The sequence below is a fragment of the Camellia sinensis genome, chromosome 3, assembly GCF_055761805.1.
Source record: "Camellia sinensis isolate YWXY chromosome 3, ASM5576180v1, whole genome shotgun sequence".
Lineage (NCBI taxonomy): Eukaryota > Viridiplantae > Streptophyta > Magnoliopsida > Ericales > Theaceae > Camellia > Camellia sinensis.
The window spans coordinates 204189071-204214986 of NC_138963.1; the positions used below are offsets into that span (position 1 = coordinate 204189071).

At 37.3% G+C, this 25916-nt stretch overlaps 1 protein-coding gene and 1 pseudogene across 1 annotated transcript; both read left to right on the forward strand.

Moving 5' to 3' along the window:
* Positions 1 to 6099: 6099 nt before the first annotated feature.
* On the forward strand, positions 6100 to 8779 carry LOC114257629 (subtilisin-like protease SBT3 pseudogene; annotated as a pseudogene).
* A 6714-nt stretch (positions 8780 to 15493) lies between these two features.
* LOC145822172 (uncharacterized) lies at positions 15494 to 16243 on the forward strand. The gene is made up of 2 exons (XM_082918771.1): positions 15494 to 15834; positions 15919 to 16243. The coding sequence occupies exons 1-2, from the start codon at positions 15494 to 15496 to the stop codon at positions 16241 to 16243; spliced, it is 666 nt and encodes a 221-aa protein (XP_082774897.1).
* The last annotated feature ends 9673 nt before the right edge of the window (positions 16244 to 25916 follow it).

Genomic DNA, 25916 nt, shown 5'->3' on the forward strand with positions numbered 1-25916 from the left:
CGAACTCCTTCCATCCTTACGAACTCCTTGCATCCTTATGAACATGACAATCCTTAGCCCGATGTCCATCTTTGTCACACACAAAACACTTGCTTTTGAACCTCTTGTTGAACCCGTTGTTGATCCTTTTGTTGATCTTACTAGTGGATCCCTGTTCGGGACCATTGCCATTATGCTTCCGCTTCTTGTTGTTGAATTTTGACTCTTATCCATGTTCCATAACATTTGCTTTAGCCTGCATGATATGGTTTTCTGACTTCTTGTTGGTACCACGGTTGTCCTCCTCAATTCTGAGCCGCACTATCAGTTCCTCAAATTTTATCTCCTTGCGCTTATGCTTTAGATAATTCTTGAATTCTTTCCAGGATGGTGGCAATTTTTCAATGATTGCCGCTACTTGGAAAGATTCACTGAGAACCATCATTTCCGCATGTATGTCATGGAGAATTAATTGGAGATCTTGAACCTGACTAATAGCCATATTGGAATCCGTCATTTTAAAATTCAGAAAACGGCCGACAACAAATTTCTTTGTAATGGTATCCTCTATTTTATATTTATGATCTAGAGATTCCTACAGTTCTTTTGCGGTGCTTTTGACAGTATACACATTGTACAGTGTATATTCCAACCTATTGATGATATAATTCCGACATAAAAAATCACTATGCTTCCATGCATCGACTACGACAACTACTTGTTGGTCATTTTTTCCCTCGTTCACTGTCGAAGCTTTTTCATGAGTGAAGCGAGCCAAATTCAATGTCGTAAGATAAAACATTATTTTTTGTTGCCATCTTTTAAAATCATTTCCATTAAATTTTTTGGTTTCTCCCCATGATTTACCGGTATTGTTGGAGTCATCACTGGCACAACAGGTGTGGGGGTCGGAATACGAACAATCTCAATACTGTTTGTTTCAGTAGTCATATTTCTAATGAAATAAAAATGCATCAATCACAAAAATTTATACAGAATTTAATTTACACACAAAATATATAAAAACATATTTTGTAACAAAATTTCAATGATAAACAGTATATGACTACTATGTTATCAAAGAAATCATTAAACGGTATATTACTACTATTTAAGAAATTAAACAACATATGACTATTATTTAATTTCCTGAAACAAAATATTCTTCTGTCTAACACAAAAATAAAAATAAAAACAAAATCTACTTTAAGAATGTTAGCACCTCAGTGGCTGTATGTGTGTAAATTAAATGTATAAATAAAATAAACAACAAAACATAAATAAATAATCCAAAAAATAATAAATTAAATTCCTAATTATTTTCTTACAGAAATTCTAAGTTGAGGCTTGTGTTAGATACAATCTTTTTAAAGTAGATTTCACCCTCGTTCTGGTGCTTGAAGATTTAATGACGTTTACTTCCTAGGATGCAACAACTACTACTTGGTTTGCAGCACTACAAACTCAAGTCTGGCGAACCAAAACTATGCTATGACTCTTTCTTTTTCTTTCTAAAATTAAATGGTAGACAGATGCAGAAAACAGAAAGATGGAAAGGGAAGAAGAAAGATGAAATGCTCAGGGAAAATTGAATGAATAAAATGCTGGAATGGCAAGCTATTTATTGAAGAACATGTGGCTTTTCAGAACAGGTTTCAACAGGTAGAAACCTGTTCGGAATAGAAACAGATCTGTTCGGGTGGAGTTTAACACGTATGAACCTATTCGGGGAGGAAAAAACTGGACAGATTTATTTTAAATTTTGAAACTCAAATTCAAAAATAAATAATAAAATATAAATGTTTTTGGCCCAAAAAGATAAGTATTTGGTTAGACAAGCCCAACCCAACTTCACACACGCACCCAAGTTTGCTCAGACGGATGGCGGCGCTGTGCGCGTGTGTTTTGGGTCCAATAGGTCTAGCTCACTTTACCAATAACCTCACCCTTCCACAAAACTTGGGTACTCATTGGGGCCTATCCAAAGTATGGCAAGCTGGAGTTTATATACCCATTTAAATCCTTATGTCTTTCCAATGTGGAACAAGCATATTTTACAAATGTGTAGGAAACCCACCTAAAGCCATTTTCATGAACCCAAAAATATGCATTGAATTCTCATTCATCCAGAAATGATTTTCAGAAACTAAATACACGATGTTATTCACTACGTGACATTAAACATAAACCCAATTAGAAACGTTAAAAATAACACTGAGGTCCTTAGGTCCTACCTTAATTAATGCTCAAATTTAGTAAAAAAAAATAAGATTTTATAAAGCCATATTATAAAGCCATTTTCAATGAAAATGCCCTTGCTACTGTGAGCTAAATTCCTTATTTATAGCGATGACAATAGGGTATGGCCGAGTAGAAATAATATTAGCAATTCTGCTACGTAGCTCGACCTCTACGTAGCTCGAATGGCCTGACCTCTCTCTCTTTCTCTTTCTCATTCTCTCATCTTCTGCCTTTGTCTTCTTCTTCTTCTTCCTTATGAATAGCGATGGTGGCTCTCTCCCTCTCTATCTCTCTCTCTCTCTCTCTCTCTCTCTCTCTCTCTCTCTCTCTCTCTATCTATCTCTCTTATATATATACACACACATATATAGATCTGTGTATACACAGATCTAACCTTTCTCATCTCCCTACATTTTTCAGTCCTCCAATCACTCTCTCAGTAAGCTTTCTCTTCTCTTCTCTTCTCTGTATTATTTGCTTAAACTCCTCAGTTTCTCTAAACAATTTGAATTTCCATCAGCAACAAATTCAGCAAAAAAAAAACCCAGTAATGGAACAGTTTGGGTAAATCGGAGATCTGTTGGAAACATTTTGGGTGGTTTGGGTCTCCTGTAAGGATTTATTTGGTTCAAGTTGTGGGGACTCCATAAATGAGGGGAAAAAAAGAAATTGTTGGCTTTAAGGTACAGAGAAATTCATGGTGTTTTTAGAAGATATTGTCCCTGATGGATTAAAACAATGGAAAATGATTCATTAAAGATGAACCCAATTTTTTCGTACAATACCTGTGTTTCTTTCGAATCTTTTCAAGTTTCTTCAACAATGGCTTCGTCGGCGGCCGAGGCCTTCGTCTCATCAGTGGTACTTTCTTCTCATTCTCTTCTTCTCTGTTCCTCCTTCTCTCCTTCTTATCTTCTCTTTTGTTTGTTTCAGAGAGAAAACAGAGAAGGCAAAATAAAAAAGAGCTGCCCAAAACGACATCATTTTGGGTATTTGAGCCATTCGGGCCAACATGTTTCGACTTACGAAACATTTTTCTAATATCAGAGACTGAGCAAATACAGAAATAAAAAGAGAGGAGGTGTGTCTGGTTTTTCTTGGGCACTTGTCCACGTACTTGGACCAATAGGTACCGGTATATGTAACGGTGTTCATGAGTCAGTTAAGTTTGAGATAGTATTGAGTGTAGAACTAACTCAATCACGGTTGATTATAAGTTTTTGGATCTAGGACCGAATTAATCATAATTGACTCAATTAACAATAATTTTTTTGTGTAAAATACAAATACGTCTCATGAAGTTTGTTTAAAATACGATTTGCTTCTTATGGTTATGGAAATTACATCTCGTCCTTTGAAATTTTTAATTTCATAAAAAATAGTCTATTTTATTAATAAACCATCAAATCAATTAACAATTTTTAATAACGTTAAAATTTTATTTCAACTTATGATTCAAGTAATTTTATTATTGTATAAAAAAACAGTTACGAATTTTATTTTTTTAGTTAATGCTGTTAAATAATTTTTTTTGACAAGGGGGCATTTATAATTTTTCAAATAATAGAGAACAATTTGTATTTTAAACAAATCTTAAGAAGTGTATTTATAATTTACACTAATTTTTTTAGAATAATTAAGTTTTGAACGTTCAACATTAAAGTTTAGTCATATGAGTTATAACCGAATGTATACACGATGAGTATTTGGCGGTCTTGAAGAGTAAATGAAAGATGAGTTGGACAATTTAGCATTAACTTTTCTTTTATATATGAAATGAGGAGGTGCAATCAAGTTCACCTTTAGTTTTTCTAACGAGTAATGGTAGGTATCATAAAAAAAAATATCATGAAAGATTTTTCACCGTTAAATTACACATACAAAAAAATATCATATACTAATCAAAGGAAGATAAATCTTTATGAAAGATTTCATGATATTTTTTTTGTGATTTCTAGTATTATTCTTTTCTAACAAATCTAATTACATGAAAACATGTGAACCATAAATATATATATAGAGTTTGGATTTTTAATTCAATCCTATCAGGTTAATGATTTAAGATCCTAATAAAGGTATTAAAAAAACCAAATCAATTGAACCCATTGAGGTTGGGTTGGTTTGATTTCAGATTTTTTGAATATTTTGTGCACCTGGATGTAGGTCTATGTTATGGGATGATGAATTGTACATTCTTTTTAACTACAAATAGAAGTGCACATTTTGATATTTTATCTTCTTTAACACCTTTGAGCATGGTAGGGTGCATTATTGTGCTTCGTGAATTTTTGCCTAATAATTTCCTTTGATAAGGGTGCCTAGCTAGCTGCATCATGTCCCAATAATTCACAGTTTTGCTTTTTTGGTCTGACCAATAATTCATGGTAAATCACTCATTCATATTAATTCTAAGACAACTCTTAAGAATATGACGACTCTAATGGTCCCCATTTGAAATGATTTGTATATCAAACAAGATCTGAAAACAATTTTGGAAAAGCCAGCATTAAGTTAAGGTGTTCAGGGGAGGGATGATAAGACCAAGAAAGCCAATTGTTGTTGCATTGGTGCAATGAATCTCACTTTTCATAAAGTCTGGATTGCTGTCCGGGCTCGTAGGGCGGACTACGAGTCCTATTTCAATTATCTAAACCGTTTATTTTATAAAGTTCTTCGTGTATATTATTCATATATAAAAAAAAAATCAATCCGATAATTATAACATGCTCAACTTATTGCATTTGTCACCAAAAAAATAGATGGTCAGTTTTAAAAATACACTTGTCAAATTGAATGTACTATAATTATTAAATTGGCCTAATTTTTTTTATTAATAATATACACGAAAGGTTTCACAAAATAAATGATAAATTTATTTTAAAAACTTCAATCTCCTATTACTCATTTGATCCTTGTAATTTAGGCTTAGTTTCGCTATTTCAGTTGGGACTAAAAATGCACAAAAGACCAAATAGTCTAAAAATGTCAATAAAATAAAATGTCACATCTAAATCATAATCATTTTATTTTTTTACTCACAAAAATAAAAAAAAAAATTTACTAACCAAATTTTTTAATTCAAAATTAAAAAAGTTTTTGTGAACGGCAACTTACTTAAACCTACAAAAGAAGCTAGCTGCCAGTGGAACAATTAACAGACTACATTACCAGTTACGGAGAAGCCTAAGCTTAAAAGTTCATAGAGGCCAGCCCATGTATGCCATTCATTTTTTTGTTTGTTTGTTTGTTTGTTTGGGGGGGGGGGGGGTGGTTGTTCAATAATTTAAAAGTAAAAACAAAAAATCTGAGAACATTTTATACACATTGCATATAGTAGAGGTATACAAAAATTGAATGGCTAAGTTGGCTAAATACTGTCTGTTTTGATCTTGGCTTGTAATAAAAAGCTGATTTTTTCGTTTCTAAAACAGTTTACAAAATGTTGTATATCAAACAAATTAACAAATTTTGTAGATGTCTGTTTTTCTTAGTTTGTATAATATTTACTTTTCATAAAAATAACATTATCACATTATTCTTATATTTTCTATTTGAAATGAAAGAAAGACTCATCTTAAAACATTATACCATTTTATATACAATTTCAAATGAAAATTTAAATTCTATGTCATAATTCCCCCCCCCCTCCAAGGTCTATACGGAAAATTTTGATTTGAGTAATAACACGATGATCAAATTTTTGTTTCAAATTTTTTTGTGATCATTGTATTAATACAATGAACCTTACTTTCCAGATATTAGAACAATACAAAGATGATATCTAAAGTGCCATGTTAAATGGTGAATAAATTTGATATAAAAATCTAATCATCTTAACATTTACTCATCCTTGTAATTTCACAAGTTGACCATGAAACCTTTCCAAAGAAGCCAGCTACCAATGGAACAAATAAACAGAGACTCCACCGAGAAGCCTAAGTTTTATTCAACTTAATAAAAGCCGGCACAAGGTATGTAAATCCTCATAATATATAAATTATCATAATCCTGTGCTTACCTCGTAGTTGTAAAATATGCACCTATTTAAGTTCCATACCTAGTTGTCTGAGCATAAGTTTTTTCTTCTAACAAAAACAATGGGGTCGACAAGAAACGGGTCTCCCCTTCTGTTGATGATATTGTCTGCAATGTTTCTTTTACCTCTCCATGTTAGTTCAACCTCGGCTGAGAGGTCCACATTCATTGTCCACATGGACAAGTCTTTCATGCCCAAGGCTTTCACTACCCATCATCATTGGTACTCCTCCATCATTGATTCCATAAAATCTGTGGAGTCTACATCATCAAACGGCCATCATTCCACACCAAGCCTTGTCTACACTTATGGCCATGCATTTCATGGCTTCAGTGCAGTACTGTCCAAAGATGAGCTTGAGTCTCTGAAGAACTCTCCAGGGTTCGTTTCATCATATAGTGATAGGCAAGCCACGATTGATACCACTCACACCACAGATTTCCTCTCCCTCAATCCTGCCACCGGACTATGGCCGGCTTCCAATTATGGCAAAGATGTGATTGTTGGTGTCATCGACACCGGGGTGTGGCCAGAGAGTGAAAGCTTTAAAGATGATGGGATGACTGAAATTCCCAGCAGGTGGAAAGGAATTTGCGAAGCAGGACAAGAGTTCAATTCTTCAATGTGTAATTTGAAGCTCATAGGAGCTAGGTCGTTCAACAAGGGCGTTGTGGCTGCAAATCCCAACATTACATTCAGCATGAACTCAACGAGGGACACCGAAGGGCATGGGACACACACTTCTTCAACTGCTGCTGGAAACTATGTTGATGGTGCTTCATTCTTTGGCTACGCTGCAGGAACAGCAAGAGGGGTTGCGCCACGCGCTAGGGTTGCCATGTATAAGGTTATTTGGGACCAATTTCGCTATGCTTCAGATGTTCTTGCTGGTATGGACCAGGCAGTTGCTGATGGTGTCGATGTGATATCAATTTCTATGGGTTTTGATCAGACGCCACTTTATGAGGATCCAATCGCCATAGCTTCATTCGGAGCAATGGAAAATGGAGTGCTTGTTTCTTCTTCAGCAGGAAATTATGGTCCAGAGCTTGGATTGTTGCACAATGGCATTCCATGGGTCTTGACAGTCGCAGCTGGTTCAATTGATCGTTGGTTCGCTGGGACAGTGACTCTGGGAAATGGGTTAACCATCACTGGATGGAGCATGTTCCCTGCCAATGCCTTGGTGGAAAACTACCCTATTATCTACAACACGACAATATCCGCTTGCAATTCATCTGAATTATTGTCTGAGGCCCCTTTCTCCATCCTCATATGCGATAATATGGTGCCGTTTTTCACACAAATCAAACAAGTTTCTATGTCAAATCAGCCTGCAGCTATCTTTATCTCGGATGATCCTCAAATATTCGAGATTAATATTTTCCCTTATCCGGGGGTCGTAATTAGCCCGAAGGACGCACCGACATTGATCAATTATGCCCAAACTGTTGTTCAACCTACAGCTAGCATTAAGTTTCAACAAACCTTTGTGGGTACTAAGGCTGCACCAGCTGTTGCTACCTATACATCAAGAGGTCCTTCGCCGAGCTATCCGGGAATCCTCAAGCCAGACGTGATGGCCCCGGGAACACTAGTATTAGCATCTTGGATTCCAAATGGATATTCAGCTTCCATTGGTTCAAATATTGTCTTGTCCAGTGATTACGTCACAATCTCCGGGACATCCATGGCTTGCCCGCATGCTTCTGGCATTGCTGCACTACTAAAAGGAGCGCACCCTGAATGGAGTCCAGCTGCCATTCGCTCCGCCATGATGACCACAGCAAGCCCAATCGATAACACTTTTAATCAAATCCGAGACATTGGCTTGGGTTACGAAATTGCTACGCCATTGGCTATGGGATCTGGTCAAGTTGATCCGAACAGGGCAAATGATCCGGGTCTTATATATGATGCTGCTTCACAGGACTATGTGAATCTCCTTTGCTCAATGAATTTCACTAAGAACCAGATCTTGACCATAACAAGATCGAACAGTTATAGTTGCTTAAACACTTCTTCCGATCTCAATTACCCATCTTTCATTGCTTTGTACACAAACACAACAGGGATGGTGGTTCAAACATTTGAAAGGACCGTCACGAATGTTGGAGACGGCGCAACGTCTTACACAGCTAATGTGATAGCACCAACGTTTTCTGTGGTCAGTGTTTCACCAGATACATTAGTGTTTGGAAAGACATATGAGAAGCAGAGCTACTCTCTGACCATAAGTTATATGGCTGACAAGAACGGGTCAGTGACATTCGGTTCACTAACTTGGATTGAAGAGAACGAAGGGCACACGGTGAGGAGCCCCATTGTCGTGTCGCCGATAATCAACTTTTGGTGAACGTTGTCTGAATGTGGATGCATGCATGTCCTGAGGAATAATTGCCATTTTAAAATGCTACTTTTTTGGAGAATTTATAACGTGTAATCATGCATGGGTGTCCTAGAAATTAAGATTTAAATCTTGCAAATAAAGTTGTATGTGGTCAGCTTTTGAATGCTACAAAATTCAGTGTCAATGGGAGTTTCCAATTGGAACCCAAGCTGTCCTTGGTTGCAAGTGTCAGCAAATGGGTCGGGTCGGGCCAACTCGACTGTAAAATTTAAAACCCATGGGCTATAACCCGTCAACTAGCTATGCTCCGGTTGACCTATGCTATGTTTCTAAAGACCAGACCCTACACTTGTTCTTAAAAATATGGATTTTTGAGTTTTGGGTCGTGCCTAATTTGGGATTTTTAAAAAAAATTAAATTCTAAATAATCATAGAAAATTAAAAAAAAATATAATATAAAATTTTGAAGTGCATTACAATAATTAGGATTGAATATTGAATCATAAAAAATTAAGTTTATTTATTAAGTAATTATGATTATGTTATTAATTTATATGCATCTTTAATTTAGTGGTAATATAGTTACTAGCTTTGTAGTTGGTGTGCTATTCATTTAGTTCTCAATATTAATCTAATTGTTTTACTAAAATTGCTTACGTGCACCAAAAAAAACAAAAAGAAAAAGAGGAACAAATAATATTTATTATTAGTAGTTGGTACGCGCAATGCGTGTACAATTGAATAAGTAAAAATAAAAATCAAAGTAACATTATAATATGTGTGCTCTCAAATGATAAGAACTTTCTATCTTGGACCAAAAGTCTTGATTTTAAATCTTGTGCATTTCTCTATTTAACTTTTTTGTTTTAAATAGAGATATAAGAAATACGTGACACCATGATACCAATTCTAACCCTCACTTTATATAAATATATAAAATATAAATAGTATAGATAAATGGGCTTGGTATTGGCTTTCGGGATAGGCATATTATAGATTGGGCCTTGAAAAGTCAACGGGTCAGGCCACATGCCTTACCCTTTATCCAAGCATAGCCCATATATTTTTGGGCTGGGCTAGGCTGGGCTGGGCTGCTAGCCCATCCTCAGGTCTGGGTCAGGCAAAATTCGGCCAGGTAGGGCTCAAATCAACCCATGGACTTTTTTATGAGGCTTACAATGTAATTTTTGAACAATTAACCAGATTGCAGTCATAAACACCACTAAAAAATTTGCTTAGGGAGGGAAAGTGTAGCAAAAAAATTAGATAGTTTCTTTAAAATGATCATCACTTATGCAAGTTGTATAATTTTTTTTTAAAATAAAACTACCGCTACTAAAAGTTGGACCTTTTGCAATGGTCTCAAACGTCGCAAAAGGTTGACATGCTGTCGTAAAAGACTTTTTGAGATGGAATAGCAACGGGAATTGAGGGGTGCCAGAAGGGGGCGTGACAAAAAGTATTTGCAATGGTTACAAACCGTCGCTTTCTTGTAGTGACGGCAAATTAATAGTTTTTACGACGATTTGACCTGACACAAAAAGGAGAGAAAAATATTACTTTTATCGGCGGTTTAGGACGTTGTCACCAAATTTTTTTTAGAGATGGTAGTTGACGTCGCTAAAAGTATTATTTGCGATGGTCTAAAATGTCGCAAAAAAATAGAATTGAATCAATAATGTATTCGGGACAGTTTTAATGGTCACCAAAGAATTGAATTAATACGTATATGCGATAGGTTAACACGTCGCTAATAAAATGTAAGGAAATGACGATTACATTAGCCACGGTTTATTACTGTCACAAAAAAAATTTATAAAATAAATATATTTTATTAATTCATTCCCTGTACAAATTATTAATATCTTTTAAAATAAAATACATTTAGGTCTACATCTACATCCACATTCACATTCACATTTACATTTACATTCACAAAATCATATATACGAATAATAATATATATGTATCCTGTAATAATATAGTGTCACCCAAACATTCTTTTACAAAAATATATAAAAACATTCTCCAACAATACTAATAATTTTTGATAATTTAAGAACTTAAAACAAAACAAAAGTATTGACAGTACAAATAAAAAAACTTATATATTAAATATAATTAATTATTTAGTATCAACGGTAAGTTCCAATATCAATATACAAAAATATCATCACGTACTAAAAATGATAGCAAAAGAAACAAAATAATAATAATTATTATTTGCAATATAATTAACTACGCCCTTATCTACTGAAATGGAAGGACTTCTTCCATTAGCACCACCAACAACTGAAATGCTCTTGATTTTAACATCTGATGTAAATCTACTACCGCATGACAAAGAAAAAATGATGTCATCAAATTTTCAAGAAAACAAGACAATTGTTAGGCTAAATACTTTCGAGCAAAGACAATATTCATCATGTCACGACCCAACCCAGGCGCTTTGGATTGGAATTGCAACTTACTAAATAATTCTAATTATAACAAATTAGGAGTTGTTTGGGGTGTCCTAAATAAGTGTACTTTTTGACTTTTTATGAAATTTGAGTTGGGTATAGATTGGGTTTGAAGTGATGTGATAGAGAGGTAATGTTACTTAAATAAGATGATGTGAGTTAAATAAGATAATGACTTTTTGACTTTTTAAAATTTTTTTGAGGATGCCAAACTTGGCCTAAGTGGCACAGGTAGAGGTAAAATGGAAGCAAGAAAATAATTAAACATAAAATTAATTTCAGTCAACTATTTTGATAAAAGAAAGTACATCTATAGGGCTTTTATTTATTTTTTATTTAGTGACTGGCCCTTAGTAAAAAAAACAAAAGGAAGAAAAAAAAAACAAAATAACGGATCAGCCTCAATTCTTGTACGGGTTCCACTATATGAGGTTACGGGTCTTCCTTACATCTCGTTACCTGAAAGGGTAACAACTATAAGTACACAGCATAGTGAAAAATATTATGCCAAGAGTATAGGGAACACAAAATAACTATGGATAGTTAGTTAGGTAAAATATTTACATAACTTAATTTGAATAAACAAATTATTTAAGTGGCAGAAACTGAAATACATAAATTATGTAAATAAATAATCATAACCACGATACAAAACGGAATAGAATAGAAGTCACTAGAGTGATAGTCAGAGCAGAGATCAATGGATCCATGGCAAACAGAGGACCACAAAATGGCCAAACAGAGGCTAATGGTTATTTAAGTCTCCAAAGCATGAGACTCCCATGGTAGTACTTACAAAACATAAATGGTTATAAAATCATTGTCAAATAATTTCTAAAAGTTAAATAAACATATCCATGGGTCTCAGTTTAAGCAAAAAGAGTTTAGAAAATAATTAATGTAATCAAAATATTAATATAATTTATAAAACATAGATTACGTAAAATAAATTATGGTAACCAAAAACATACGTAAAATATATTATGGCGACTCAATGTATAATATAATGCACTTTAATATTGAGTCTTAATTACTATTCCTTCCTATTTCCGTTGGTTTTCGGCCCTTCTCTTGCTCTCTATTTTTGCTGATTCTCTTTTTTTATTTCTTTCTTCTTTGTTTTTCGTTAGCACTACTTCACAGCACCTCCCCCCTTTTTATACATGTAACTAAGTGATGACTCATCCTACCTAATGGCTCTAAGGTTATGAATCACCTCCCCCCTAATCCTAGGTGGTACAGATGGCTCCTATTCATTCTTCTCAACATATTTGCAAATCTTCGTAATTAATTATTACTTAATTTGTTTAACTAAATCTATACATGCCAATCTTCTTTTATTAATTAGTGATTAACTTAGCCTCCAAATAATTCTCTTCATCATATATTTGATAACTACAATGGCAAATTAATTTATATAGCACATATAGCTTAGTTATTTTATTATTATTATTATTATTATTATTATTATTATTATTATTATTATTATTATTATTATTTATTCTATTTTTTATTTTTTTTTATTTTTTTTTTTGCCTTCATCTTACATTGACCTTAGTTAATTGTATAATAAATTAAATTATACTTTATCGCATACCGTCATAAAATTAATTATTTTATATTACAAATTATTATTATTATTAATTGTGGTGGATTGTGGTATTTCTTAAATATTTAGGGTGTCATACATCAAGCACAAGATGCTAGCTACATTCATGCAAAACTACATCGTAACTATCAATTTCTGTATTTCACATGTCAACCAACAAGAAATAGAGGCTTTCAATTCAATCGGTTTTGAGGATTCAGTCAAACATGTAATGTTGAACTGTGGGAAGGTTAAAACAACACGCTCAATAAACTTGAAAAATTCTCTCTCTAAAATATGACCGTTACTGTTGAAACCATCTCCCATGGCCAATCACCTGAAGAAGATGATCATCTCGCTAGGAGTACGAAGAAAATCAAAGGAGACCAAATGGAACAAACAGATGTCTCCACGGGGGAACAATTATTGAAGGAGCGAAGGCAAATACAAAATCATTTAAACAGGCCCTCCTCTATTCGCGATTTAATGAGAACAACAATGAATTTTTTTTGATTGCGATGTTGAAGACTTATCATCTGATGACGAAGAAGATATGATTGAAGATATTACTGTTGAAGATCCAGAGCTCAATCAGAATGACCAAATCCCAAAAATAAAAATCCCACCTGGCCTCCTCAATAAAATTCGAGAGCCATGGAAAAAATGCCTTATTATTAGGTTACTGGGTAAGAGCATTGGTTATAAATTGTTTGTCACTAAGATGAAAAAGATTTGGGGATTACAAGCAGATTTTGAAGCTCTTGACATTGGACATGGCTTCTTTATAGTGAAGTTTGATATGATGGAGGACTATAATAGGGTTTACACATGCGGCCCATGGGTAGTGATGGACCACTATGTCACTGTTTGAAAGTGGCAACCTGACTTCAAATTGGATGTTGCGAAAGAGGATACAACAGCTATCTAGGTTAGATTCCCAAATCTCCCTATTGAGTACTACAGTGAAAAGGTCCTTTTTCATATTGCAAAAACTCTGGGGAAGCCACTGAAGGTAGACATTAACACAGCCATGGCCGCTAGGGGAAAATACGCCCTGGTGTGTGTAGAGATGGACTTGAAAAAACCACTGTTCTAGCACTTTGTTATCGGTAAGTATAGCTATGTTATTGAACATGAACATTTACATACATTTTACTTTTCTTGTGGCAAGATTGGCTATCGGAAGGATAATTGCTCCGATAGGTTGCAAATGACACCGGAGAAGATGACCCAAATAGTAGTTGCAAGAGGCAAGGACCCACACGGGCCAAGCATATCCAAGAGCCCAAACAACATTGACACTAATGCAGCTGAGGTGGGCCCAAGCTATGGGCCACGGACAAAAGCCCCAACCAGAAGAAGACCAAATCATCATTTGAAGCCCTCAAAGAGCCCAGCTCAGTCACAAGGAAATCGGTTTGATATACTTCAAGATGAAAGGTTTGTTGTAAGGTAACAATTAGGCCAAGTTGAACAAAGAAATAATGAAATCGACTTCAAAACCAAGGAAGCAGGTTTCAAAAATAGACAAAAAGCTCAAGACACCAAGGATAAAAGGATGGGTCAACATCATATAGCTAAGATAGCAAAAGATTTGCTTAGAGATGAGATCAAACGAGGGAAAGGAGTAGCTCAAGAAAAAATGATACGAAAGGAAGATATGAAATCTACACAGTCTGTCGTCTCTAAAGATAAAGAGCTTAGCTACCAACCCAAGTTACCTTCAGCTTCAAACCCAGGAGTTCTCACAGCACCAAGAGTGACCACTTTAAACCATAGTCATAATAAAAAGCCCCTTGATAAAAACAAGGATGAGCAACGCAGAAATGCAAATCGCGAGAGAGGAGATGGAGGAGCCAATGATGACCACAACCCAACACACGATCTCACAACATCGAGTGATGCTGTTCCTAGACCTAGGGAAAGAAGTATCTCACCTTGTCACTGTCGACTGGTGAGTAGAAGAAGTGAAACTAAAGATCAAACCGTGGTGGCAATAAAGTAAGCCAGAGTCAGCACCTAGTGATTGCGAGCTCGAAACTATCCATGAAGGACAACCACAACAGAGCTAGGGCAACGCTAGGCATACCAGCCCAGTTGCCCATCCTAAATCTTCCCTAAATGTCTCTAATGGATATGTTATTTTGGAATTGCCGTGGAACTGGAAACAACAAGTTCAAGAGGACAATTAAAGAACTGATCAAAACACAGAAACCTGATATTCTAGTCCTTATGGAAACTAAAGTTGCTCTTCAATCTATGGGTATGTTCTTTAACACCCTTGGCTTTACAGCCTCTGCACATGTTGACCCTATTGGTAGAAATGGAGGTATCTAGATGATGTGGGATCCTAACAATAATGTTAGAATCTCAGAAACTAGCTCACAAATGATCGTTGCCACCATTTCTAGACAGAACCACCCCGAATGGCTGTTATCGGCAGTTTATGCAAGCCCAAACCCTAGAGCTCTTGATGAACAATGGAAAAATTTGGACGAAATAGCCTAGGATATGAATATGCCTTGGCTTGTTGCTGGAGATTTCAATGACTATGCTAGTAGTGTGAGAAAAGAGGGTTCACTATGAACCAAAATCAAGGTCAAAATCTTAACTAGAGTCAAAAGCGTAATCAGAAATTTAATGACAGGATCAACAACTGTAACCTCATGGATCTTGACTGCACTGGACCTAGCCTCACTTGGTCTAACAATAGGCAAGGTTGGGCCAACACTTTTGTTTAACTGGATCGAGCTCTTTGCAGTGAGGAATGGAGGACCCGTTTCCCTGATGGCTTTGTTCGCAACCTCCCCAGAACTTATTCTGATCACTCTTCGATGATGGTCTTCACTGAAGGTAAAATCCCCCCTAACCCTCTCTCTAGACCTTTTAAATTTGAAGTAGCCTGGATTACCCATGAGGGATTCAGATCTGTTGTTGAGAATTGTTGGAATCACTCTAATCCTGATCTTATAGATAAACTTCACATTTTGGCGAACAAGGTATCTGTCTGGAATAGGGATACTTTTGGTAATATTTTTAAACGGAAGCGATGGCTTCTAGGGAGGATTGAAGGGATCCAAACATCTCAATCTCGTGTCTATACCCACAATCTCCACTTGCTTGAAAAAGATCTGGTGGAACAATATAATCAAACAGTTTACCAGGAGGAACTCTTCTGGTTTTAGAAATCTAGAGAGAACTGGATTGTCCAAGGGGACCGCAATACTAAGTTCTTTCATCTCTTCACTCTCATTAAGAGAAGGAGACTTAGAATTAAGGTACTCCAGAATGATAATGGTATCTGGATTCACAATCCCTCTGACCTTAAGAATCTTGTTGTTACTTATTTCAAAAATTTGTTTGGGAATCCCATTACCAATTCTTTGAACCACTGGTGTAATATTATTGCATGCACTCTATCCAATCTGGATAATACTGAGCTGTCTAAAGATATTACTGATGAGGAAGTGAAGAAAGCTGTTAACAATATCAAAGCCTTCAAAGCCCCTGGTAGAGATGGTTTTCAGGCTATTTTCTTTCATAAGTTTTGGGATATTGTTGGCCCTGGTGTTTGTTCCTTCACCTAGAATTGTTTCTTACCAATCCCATCCTTGAGGAGATGAACAGGACCCTTATTGCTCTTATCCCGAAAGTTAACAATCCTAAGAGGGTTAAACATTTTCGCCCTATTAGCTTTTGTAATGTTACCTATAAAATCATTACTAATACTTTTGTGGATCGACTTAGACCTTTTCTTGATAAACTTGTGGGGCCTAATCAAAGTAGTTTTGTCCCTAGTAGAAACACCAATGATAACATCATCATTACTCAAGAAGTCTTACATTCCATGAGGCTCCAAAAAGGTAACCTAGGCAATATGATTTTGAAAATTGATCTTGAAAAGGCTTATGACAATATTTCTGTCACGACCCAAACTCGCCCCTATGGGTTTAGCACCGTAACCGGCCAGTAATCCAAGATTACCGAAGGCTTGCTTAATAGTAATACAATAATACAGAGTACAGGGGCTGGCGGAAGCCAATACAGTAAATAAACAATATCCAATGAGCTGTGACAGTCTGTATGCAAAAAGAATTTTCATTCAAATATATACAGTCAGACAAAACAGTATGTACATATATACAATCGTTCAGTTCAGGGACCTAATCCCTATTAAGCAGTACCGTACAGTAAATAAAACAGTTACAGAGACAGGAGGGGGAACTAAAACACCGCTAAGCCATAGCTTGACAGGCTCGGAACCTCGCATTGAGGCACATAGGTTGGCTCGACAAAACTGGAGTTTACCCCGATGCTTCTAGCTGCGGTTTGGTGCCTGTATACCTACATATATATATGAGCAGTGAGCTAAAGCCCAGTGAATAACACAATGCGTAAAGGGATTGAGAATGAATGTCCTTACAGTAATGAAAACAGTTCATTAATTCAGTATATCAATCATTCAGTCATATGTGGTACATCCATTAGCATAACAGTACAGTAAACTGTAGGTCTTAAAAGACCAGACAGTAAATGATGGCCATCAGTCAGTAACAGTAGTGGTTCCAACGAGGGAACCGACAGAGATCTCCGTAATAGTAACAGTAAATAGTAGTTGCTAAAGATGCCACAATACAGTTCATAATATAGGACATACATTCATTCAATTAACAGTATCAGTTCGGAAAGCAGTACAGTTCAATTATTTAGAAGATAATCATTTTGAACATATCTTTACACAGTTGTTACTCACAGAGTTTTGGGCTATAGTAAAGCTAGAGCGCGTCCTCAGTCGCCAACCCTACACAGTTACAGATTGAACACACACTAAGCCACACAGTTGGAAAAATAATAACTTAATTCCTAATTTGCCTCGGTGTGTTCTACATCTATATCCTCATTAAGATGCCTTAAACTAGGCCTAATAATGCCTAGGATGAGATGAGGATGCAAAGATGCACTTTAAAAGCATTTTCAGAATTTTCAGAAAACAGAGGTCACGCTCGAGCGTAGGTTACCCCGCTCGAGCGGACATGCAGTCAGAGGTTTCCGCTCGAGCGTAGAATTACCCGCTCGAGCGTTCAGCAAAACAGTCAAAAGTGCTGGATGGATGAAAATCACGCTCGATTGGGCGCTCGACACCCGCTCGAGCATGTGACACAATGTCCCGCTCGAGCGTCAATTCTTCCGCTCGAGCAGACTTCAAAATAGAACAAAAATGCTGGGAGCACGATTTCCACGCTCGAGCGCCAGTCACCCCGCTCGAGCGTAAGTCCAAATTCTGGAAATTCCAGATTTGAACCTCAAGCTCACAACCAAGTTTTGAACCATAAATTTCGATCCTCTTGGGCCAATTTTCTAGAAAACACATCAAAACTCATACTTTAACATGATTCCAAAGCTCAATTGTAAAATCAAAGCCCAAGGGTGTTTCAAACAACTCAATTCGAACCAAATTTTCATGAACATAATCCAAGCATGACATGCATGAGTTTAGCTAGCCTCCAAGCTTCCAAAACATGCTCCAAGGAGCCAATTCTTTCCAAAACAAAATGAAATCATGGACTTCACATAATTATGAGCATGCATGTGACAATTCTCCATGGAATCAACTCAAAATTCAACAATATAGGCATGCATGCATGGAATGAGCTCTTAATTCAACAACTTGAGCTAGTTCTAGGCTTAGGTCACTAAGAACACAAGAACCATGGATGAACATTCATAAACACACCAATAAAAGGTTGAATTTCCTTATCTAAGTCTTGAATTAGAGGTATGGAGGCTCAATGTTGCAAGAACTCCTTTAATCTTCCTAATTTCCAAGCAATTCTCTCAAGAACAAATCAATTCTCTCCCTCTCTCTCTTGGTCGGTTGAGACAAGGAAAGGCTGATGAAAATGTTTTGTATAGAGTGTAATAAGGCTCAACAATAGTCCAAGTAGTGGGCCACTAGGTGGCACCAATGTAAATAAGGCCAACTATGCAATTTATCAATATTTAATCTAATTTAATCGTACCAAATCAATTTTTAGATAAATATGCCATAAATTCACATTAATTCTAACGATCATAGAACATCAATCAATTTCAGATTCAGCCGCCGATAAGGCCTTCAATTCGCAATTTAAACACAAAGGCATGAACAGATAATCAAACAATCAACAGATAGACATACAATTAAACAGATATACTTATCAATTCAGTTCCAGATTTCAGTCAGTCAGTTCAGTACTTCAATCAATTCAGTTACCAATCATAATCAGTCTCAGTTTAGTAGTAATCGGTAGTTTAACGGTAAACAGTGGTAAAGGTTGTTACAGTCTCCCCTCCTAAAAAAGAGTTTAGTTCTCTAAACTCGAATTACCTTCGTTTTGGAAGAAAACGGGATTCAGTGGGAACAGTTCAGGATATCTTTTAGCTATGTCATCTTCCCTCTCCCAAGTGCCATACACGCCACCATGGTTTTGCCGGTCAACTTTCACTAACGGGATCTCTTTGTTTCTCAATTTCTTGATCCGTCTGTTTACAATCTGAATAGGCCGTTCCTCGTAAGTGTAGTTATCACTCAGCACTACACGAGTAGGTTCTATCACGTGAAAAGGATCCCGGAGGTAGTCCCTCAACATAGAAATGTGGAAGACGTTGTGCATATGCTCTATTTCAGGAGGAAGCGCAACTTGATACGCCACCGGATTGATTTTCTCAATAATCTCATATGGTCCGACGTATCTCGGCGCTAACTTGCCTTTGACTCCAAAACGAGTCTGGTCTTTCATCGGTGTCACTTTCACAAACACGTGATCACCCACTTCATATTCTCTATCCCGTCTTCTGACATCAGCATAACTTTTCTGTCTACTCTGTGCGGTTTTCAGTCTCTGTTGTATCAGTTTCACTTTCTCAGTCGTTTCGTATACAATCTCGGGCCCAAGCAAAGGCCCATCTCCAACTTCTGCCCAGCAAATCGGAGATCTACATTTTCTGCCATACAATGCCTCGAAAGGCGCCATACCAATACTTGAATGATAGCTGTTGTTGTAGGCGAGTTCAGCCAACGACAAATGGCTTTCCCAGTTTCCCTGAAAATCAAGGACACGCATTCTTAATAAATCCTCTAGAGTCTGGATGGTCCTTTCTGACTGGCCATCGGTCTGAGGATGATAAGCACTACTCAGTCTCAATTCGGTACCCAGTGCAGTCTGTAAGCTTTGCCAAAATCTCGATGTAAACTTCGAATCCATGTCAGAAACAATGGACACAGGCACTCCATGCAGTCTAACAATTTCATCAATATAGAGTATAGCCAATTTATCGGCAATTTAAATTGTCTTAACAGGTAAGAAGTGAGCAGATTTAGTCAGTCTATCAATGATAACCCAAATTGAGTCCATACCTTTACTGGAGCGAGGCAATCCCACAATGAAATCCATGGTGATATGCTCCCATTTCCACTCCGGTATCGGTAAGGGCTGCAATAAGCCTGCGGGTCGTTGATATTCGGCTTTGACTTGTTGGCAATGAAGACATTTCGATACAAAATCAGCAATTTCTTTTTTCATTCCCGGCCACCAGAAATTCAGTTTCAGGTCTTGGTACATTTTCGTATTCCCCGGATGGATAGAACATTTTGAATTGTGGCCCTCTTGCAGAACTCTTCTTTTCAATTCAGAATCATTTGGTACACACAGTCTTCCTTGAAATTTCAGTACATTACTTTCAAATTTGAAACTCGGTCTGGGTTTAGTTTCCCTTTCTTCGATGATCTTCTTGAAGAAGTCATCTGATTGTTGTTTCTCTTTAATCTCTTCGATTAGTGCCGGTTGGGCAGAAATAGCAGCTAAGGTTCCACCTTGTTCTCGTAAAACGATTTCAATTTCAGATTTTTCAAGGTCACAAAGCAATTCCTTCTGCCCGGTAAGCAAACAGGCTAAATTTCCAATCGATTTTCGGCTCAGTACATCGGCAACGGTATTGGCTTTTTCCAGATGGTACAAAATCTGTAGGTCATAGTCTTTAATCAGTTCTAGCCATCTCCGCTGTCTCATGTTCAGTTCTTTTTGTGTGAAGAAATATTTCAAGCTCTTGTGGTCAGTATATACTTCACATGTCGCCCCATACAGATAGTGACTCCAGATTTTCAGTGCAAATACTACTGCAGCAAGTTCCAGATCATGGGTCGGGTAGTTCTTTTCATGCGGTCTCAGTTGTCGGGAAGCGTAAGAAATAACTCTCCCATTCTGCATTAAAACATACCCCAAACCCTTATAAGAAGCATCACTAAATACAGTATAACCATCCGTACCTGAAGGTAGGGTAAGAACCGGTGCAGTTACAAGTCAAGTTTTCAACTCTTGGAATGCTGATTCCCTTTGGTCAGTCCAGTCAAACGATATCCCCTTCTGAGTTAACTGAGTCACCGGTAAGGCAATTTTGGAGAAATCTTTGAAAAATCTTCTGTAATATCCGGCTAGTCCCAAAAAGCTTTAGACTTCTGTCACATTTGTTGGTCTAGGCCAGTTTACTACAACTTCAATTTTCTGCGGATCAAAAGAAATTCCATCTTTGCTAACAACATGCCCCAAAAACATAACATGGTCAAGCCAAAATTCGCATTTAGACAGTTTAGCATAAAGTTTCTGTTCTCTTAAGGTCTGTAGGGCAAGTCTCAGATGATGTTCATGTTCTTCTATACTTTTGGAGTAAATCAGTATGTCATCAATGAATACTACAATAAAGTCATCAAGGTATGGTTTAAAGATTCTGTTCATGAGGTCCATAAATGCAGCAGGTGCATTGGTAACTCCGAAAGGCATAACTAAAAATTCGTAATGTTCATACCTCGTTCGAAAAGCAGTTTTGTCAATGTCTTCTGGTTTAACTTTCAACTGATGGTATCCTGATCTGAGGTCGATCTTAGAGAACACTTGAGCTCCCTGTAACTGATCAAATAAGTCATCAATACGTGGCAATGGGTATTTATTTTTCACAGTTACCTTGTTCAGTTCACGGTAGTCAATACACAATCTCAGTCAGCCGTCTTTCTTCTTTACAAATAAAACAGGAGCGCCTCATGGCGAAGTGCTAGGCCTGATGAACTTCTTATCCAGCAGTTCTTCCAGTTGCACTTTCAATTCTTTCAGTTCAGTTGGAGCCATTCGGTAAGGAGCTTTAGATACTAGCTGCGTTCCCGGAATCACATCAATGGTAAATTCAATCTCCCTGTCAATCAAATCCCCTGGTAGATTATCTGGAAAAATATCTGGGAATTCTCTGACTATAGGAATACTGTTCACGTTAGCATTACCATCAGTAGATACAATCAATACAGAACGCAGATATCCCTTACACCCCTTTCTAATCAATTTAACAGCTTTCACAGATGAAATCAAATACGGAGGAGGTACTACTCCAACCCCATTAAACACAAATTCGGGTAAACCCGGTGGACGAAAAACTACTTGTTTCGTTACACAGTCTATGGTAGCATGGTATTTCGTTAACCAGTCCATTCCCAATATTACATCAATATGATCAATGTTCAGAGGCAGTAAGTCAATAAACAAATGTGCATCTCCAACAATAATTTCACAAGCAGGGTACATATATGCACAGGTCATAGATTCCCCAATGGGTGATGATACAGTTAACAGATAATTCATGGGTTCTAATGGTCTATTCAGTTTTCGCGAAAAAGCATGCGACACATATGAATGCGTAGACCCCGAATCAATCAGTACATAAGCATTTTGAGTACAAATAGAGAGAATACCTGACACAACGGTCTCGGTATTCTACACGTCTCCCAGTACTAGGGCGAACACTCGGCCCTGCCTCATGGGCTCTTTTCCGGTAGCTTTGGGGTTCGATTTTGGTGCAACAGTTGATGCTGCTACACTTGGTGTAGCTTTACTACTGGCTTGTGGAGCAGAGGGGCAGTCTTTAACCATGTGGCCCACCTTGCCACACCTGTAATAGGCTCCAGATATTTTGTAATAGACCCTTTTGTTCTTCTTGCCACACTCAGAACAGGGTGGTATGAAACTACTCCCTTGGCTGGGGCTAGTTGTTGACCCCGTATTCTGTTTCTTATTCAATGGGCTATGCTTGCCTTTCTTGAATTTGAAACCTTGTCTTTTTCCACGCCATTCAGATGCTGGTGTTTCAGTTTTCAGTGCTTCGATGTTTGATTCAGCCATCAAGGCTCGGTCAAGAACATTTACATAGTTTGGTAGCTTCAAAACATTAATTCTGTCGAGTATTGCAACATTAAGGCCGCCTTCAAACTTTTTGGCCTTCTTATAATCAGTGTCCACCATGTGTGGTGCATAACGGGCAAGTTCAGTAAATTTTGTCTCATATTTAGCCACCAACATGGTGCCTTGTTTCAGTTGTTCAAACTCAGTCACCTTTCTATCCCTAACACACTGAGGGAAATACTTCTCGAAGAAGGCTCCTTTGAATTGAGCCCAAGTCATTACGGTGTTGTTATCACGGATAAGCATCCACCACCTTCTGGCTTCTTATTGCAGAGTAAAGGTGGCCAATAGCACTTTATGTGCTTCAGAGCACGGAAAAACCTCAAACAATTTTTCAATCTCGAGAACCCATGCTCCAACTTTTAACGGTTCAAGGCCTCCCTGAAAGGACGGCGGTTTCATTTTGCTGAACTTATGGGTGAGAGCAATTATGTCCCCATCATTAACATTGGCATTCTGTTCCGGCTGTACCAGAGGAGGAGGTGGGGGCTGTTGATTCTGTTGTTGGTCCAGTCTTTTAGTTTTTAATTCCATCATTCTTTCCAGTCTTGCCATTCTTGCCTCAGAGGATGAGGATGAGGATTCATTTGCATTTTTCGCATTATTCATTTCACTATAGGCAGTTATAGCAGTTATCAACATAGCCAGCCATTTGTTTAACAGATTAACACATTAGCATACATTCAGTCATATCATAGCCACACACACTTATCATGCTCATGTAATGCCCTAATCGCTTTTCTAGGACATCCTATAGCTCATTGGGACACGTGTGTGCGGCATAACTCGTGGTAAGTATCGCTCTGATACCACTCTGTCACGACCCAAACCCGCCCTTATGGGTTTAGCACCGTAACCGGCTAGTAATCCAAGATTACCGAAGGCCTGCTTGACAGTAATGTAGTAATACAGAGTACAGGGGCTGGCAGAAGCCAATACAGTAAATAAACAATGTCCAATGAGCTGTGACAGTCTGTATGCAAAAAGACTTTTCATTCAAATATATACAGTCAGACAAAATAGTATGTACATTTATACAATCGTTTAGTTCAGGGACCTAATCCCTATTAAATAGTACCGTACAGTAAACAAAACAGTTACAGAGACAGAAGGGGGAACTAAAACACCCCTAAGCCATAGCTTGACAGGCTCGGAACCTCGCATTGAGGCACATAGGTTGGCTCGACAAAACTGGAGTTTACCCCGACGCTTCTAGCTGCGGTCTGGTGCCTGTACACCTACATATATATATGAGCAGTGAGCTAAAACCCAGTGAATAACACAATGCATAAAGGGATTGAGAATGAATGTCCTTACAGTAATGAAAACAGTTCATTAATTCAGTATATCAGTCATTCAGTCATATGTGGCACATCTATTAGTATAACAGTACAGTAAACAGTAGGTCTTAAAAGACCGGACAGTAAATGATGGCCATCAGTCAGTAACAGTAGTGGTTCCAACGAGGGAACCGACAGAGATCTCTGTAACAGTAACAGTAAACAGTAGTTGCTAAGGATGCCACAATACAGTTCAGAATATAGGACATACATTCATTCAATTAACAGTATCAGTTCAGAAAGCAGTATAGTTCAATTATTCAGAAGATAATCATTTTGAACATATCTTTACGCAGTTGTTACTCACAGAGTTCTGGGCTACAGTAAAGCTAGAGCGCGTCCCCAGTCGCCAACCCTACACAGTTACAGATTGAACACACACTAAGCTACACAGTTGGAAAAATAATAACTTAATCCCTAATTTGCCTCGGTGTGTTCTACATCTATATCCTCATTAAGATGCCTTAAACTAGGCCTAATAATGCCTAGGATGAGATGAGGATGCAAAGATACACTTTAAAAGCATTTTCAGAATTTTCAGAAAACAGGGGTCACGCTCGAGCGTAGGTTACCCCGCTCGAGCGGACATGCAGTCAGAGGTTTCCGCTCGAGCGTAGAATTACCCGCTCGAGCGTTCAGCAAAACAGTCAAAAGTGCTGGATGGGTGAAAATCACGCTCGATTGGGCGCTCGACACCCGCTCGAGCATGTGACACAATGTCCCGTTCGAGCGTCAATTCTTCCGCTCGAGCGGACTTCAAAACAGAACAAAAATGCTAGGAGCACGATTTCCACGCTCGAACGCCAGTCACCCCACTCAAGCGTGAGTCCAAATTCTGGAAATTCCAAATTTGAACGTCAAGCTCACAACCAAGTTTTAAACCATAAATTTCGACCCTCTTGGGCCAATTTTCTAGAAAACACATCAAAACCCATACTTTAACATGATTCCAAAGCTCAATTGTAAAATCAAAGCCCAAGGGTGTTTCAAACAACTCAATTCGAACCAAATTTTCATGAACATAATCAAAGCATGACATGCATGAGTTTAGCTAGCTTCCAAGCTTCCAAAACATGCTCCAAGGAGCCAATTCTTTCCAAAACAAAATGAAATCATGGACTTCACATAATTATGAGCATGCATGTGACAATTCTCCATGGAATCAACTCAAAATTCAACAATATAGGCATGCATGCATGGAATGAGCTCTTAATTCAACAACTTGAGCTAGTTCTAGGCTTAGGTCACTAAGAACACAAGAACCATGGATGAACATTCATAAACACACCAATAAAAGGTTGAATTTCCTTACCTAAGTCTTGAATTAGAGGTATGGAGGCTCAATGTTGCAAGAACTCCTTTAATCTTCCTAATTTCCAAGCAATTCTCTCAAAAACAAATCAATTCTCTCTCTCTCTCTCTCTTGGTCGGTTGAGACAAGGAAAGGCTGATGAAAATGTTTTGTATAGAGTGTAATAAGGCTCAACAATAGTCCAAGTAGTGGGCCACTAGGTGGCACCAATGTAAATAAGGCCAACTATGCAATTTATCAATATTTAATCTAATTTAATCATACCAAATCAATTTTTAGATAAATATGCCATAAATTCACATTAATTCTAACGATCATAGAACATTAATCAATTTCAGATTCAGCCGCC

Coding starts and splice junctions, on each gene's coding strand:
- LOC145822172 (XM_082918771.1), top strand. CDS start 15,494: ATGGTCTTCACTGAAGGTAAAATCCCCCCTAACCCTCTCTCTAGACCT. Junction 15,835..15,918: donor TACCAGGAGGAACTCTTCTG/GTTTTAGAAATC, acceptor CATTAAGAGAAG/GAGACTTAGAATTAAGGTAC.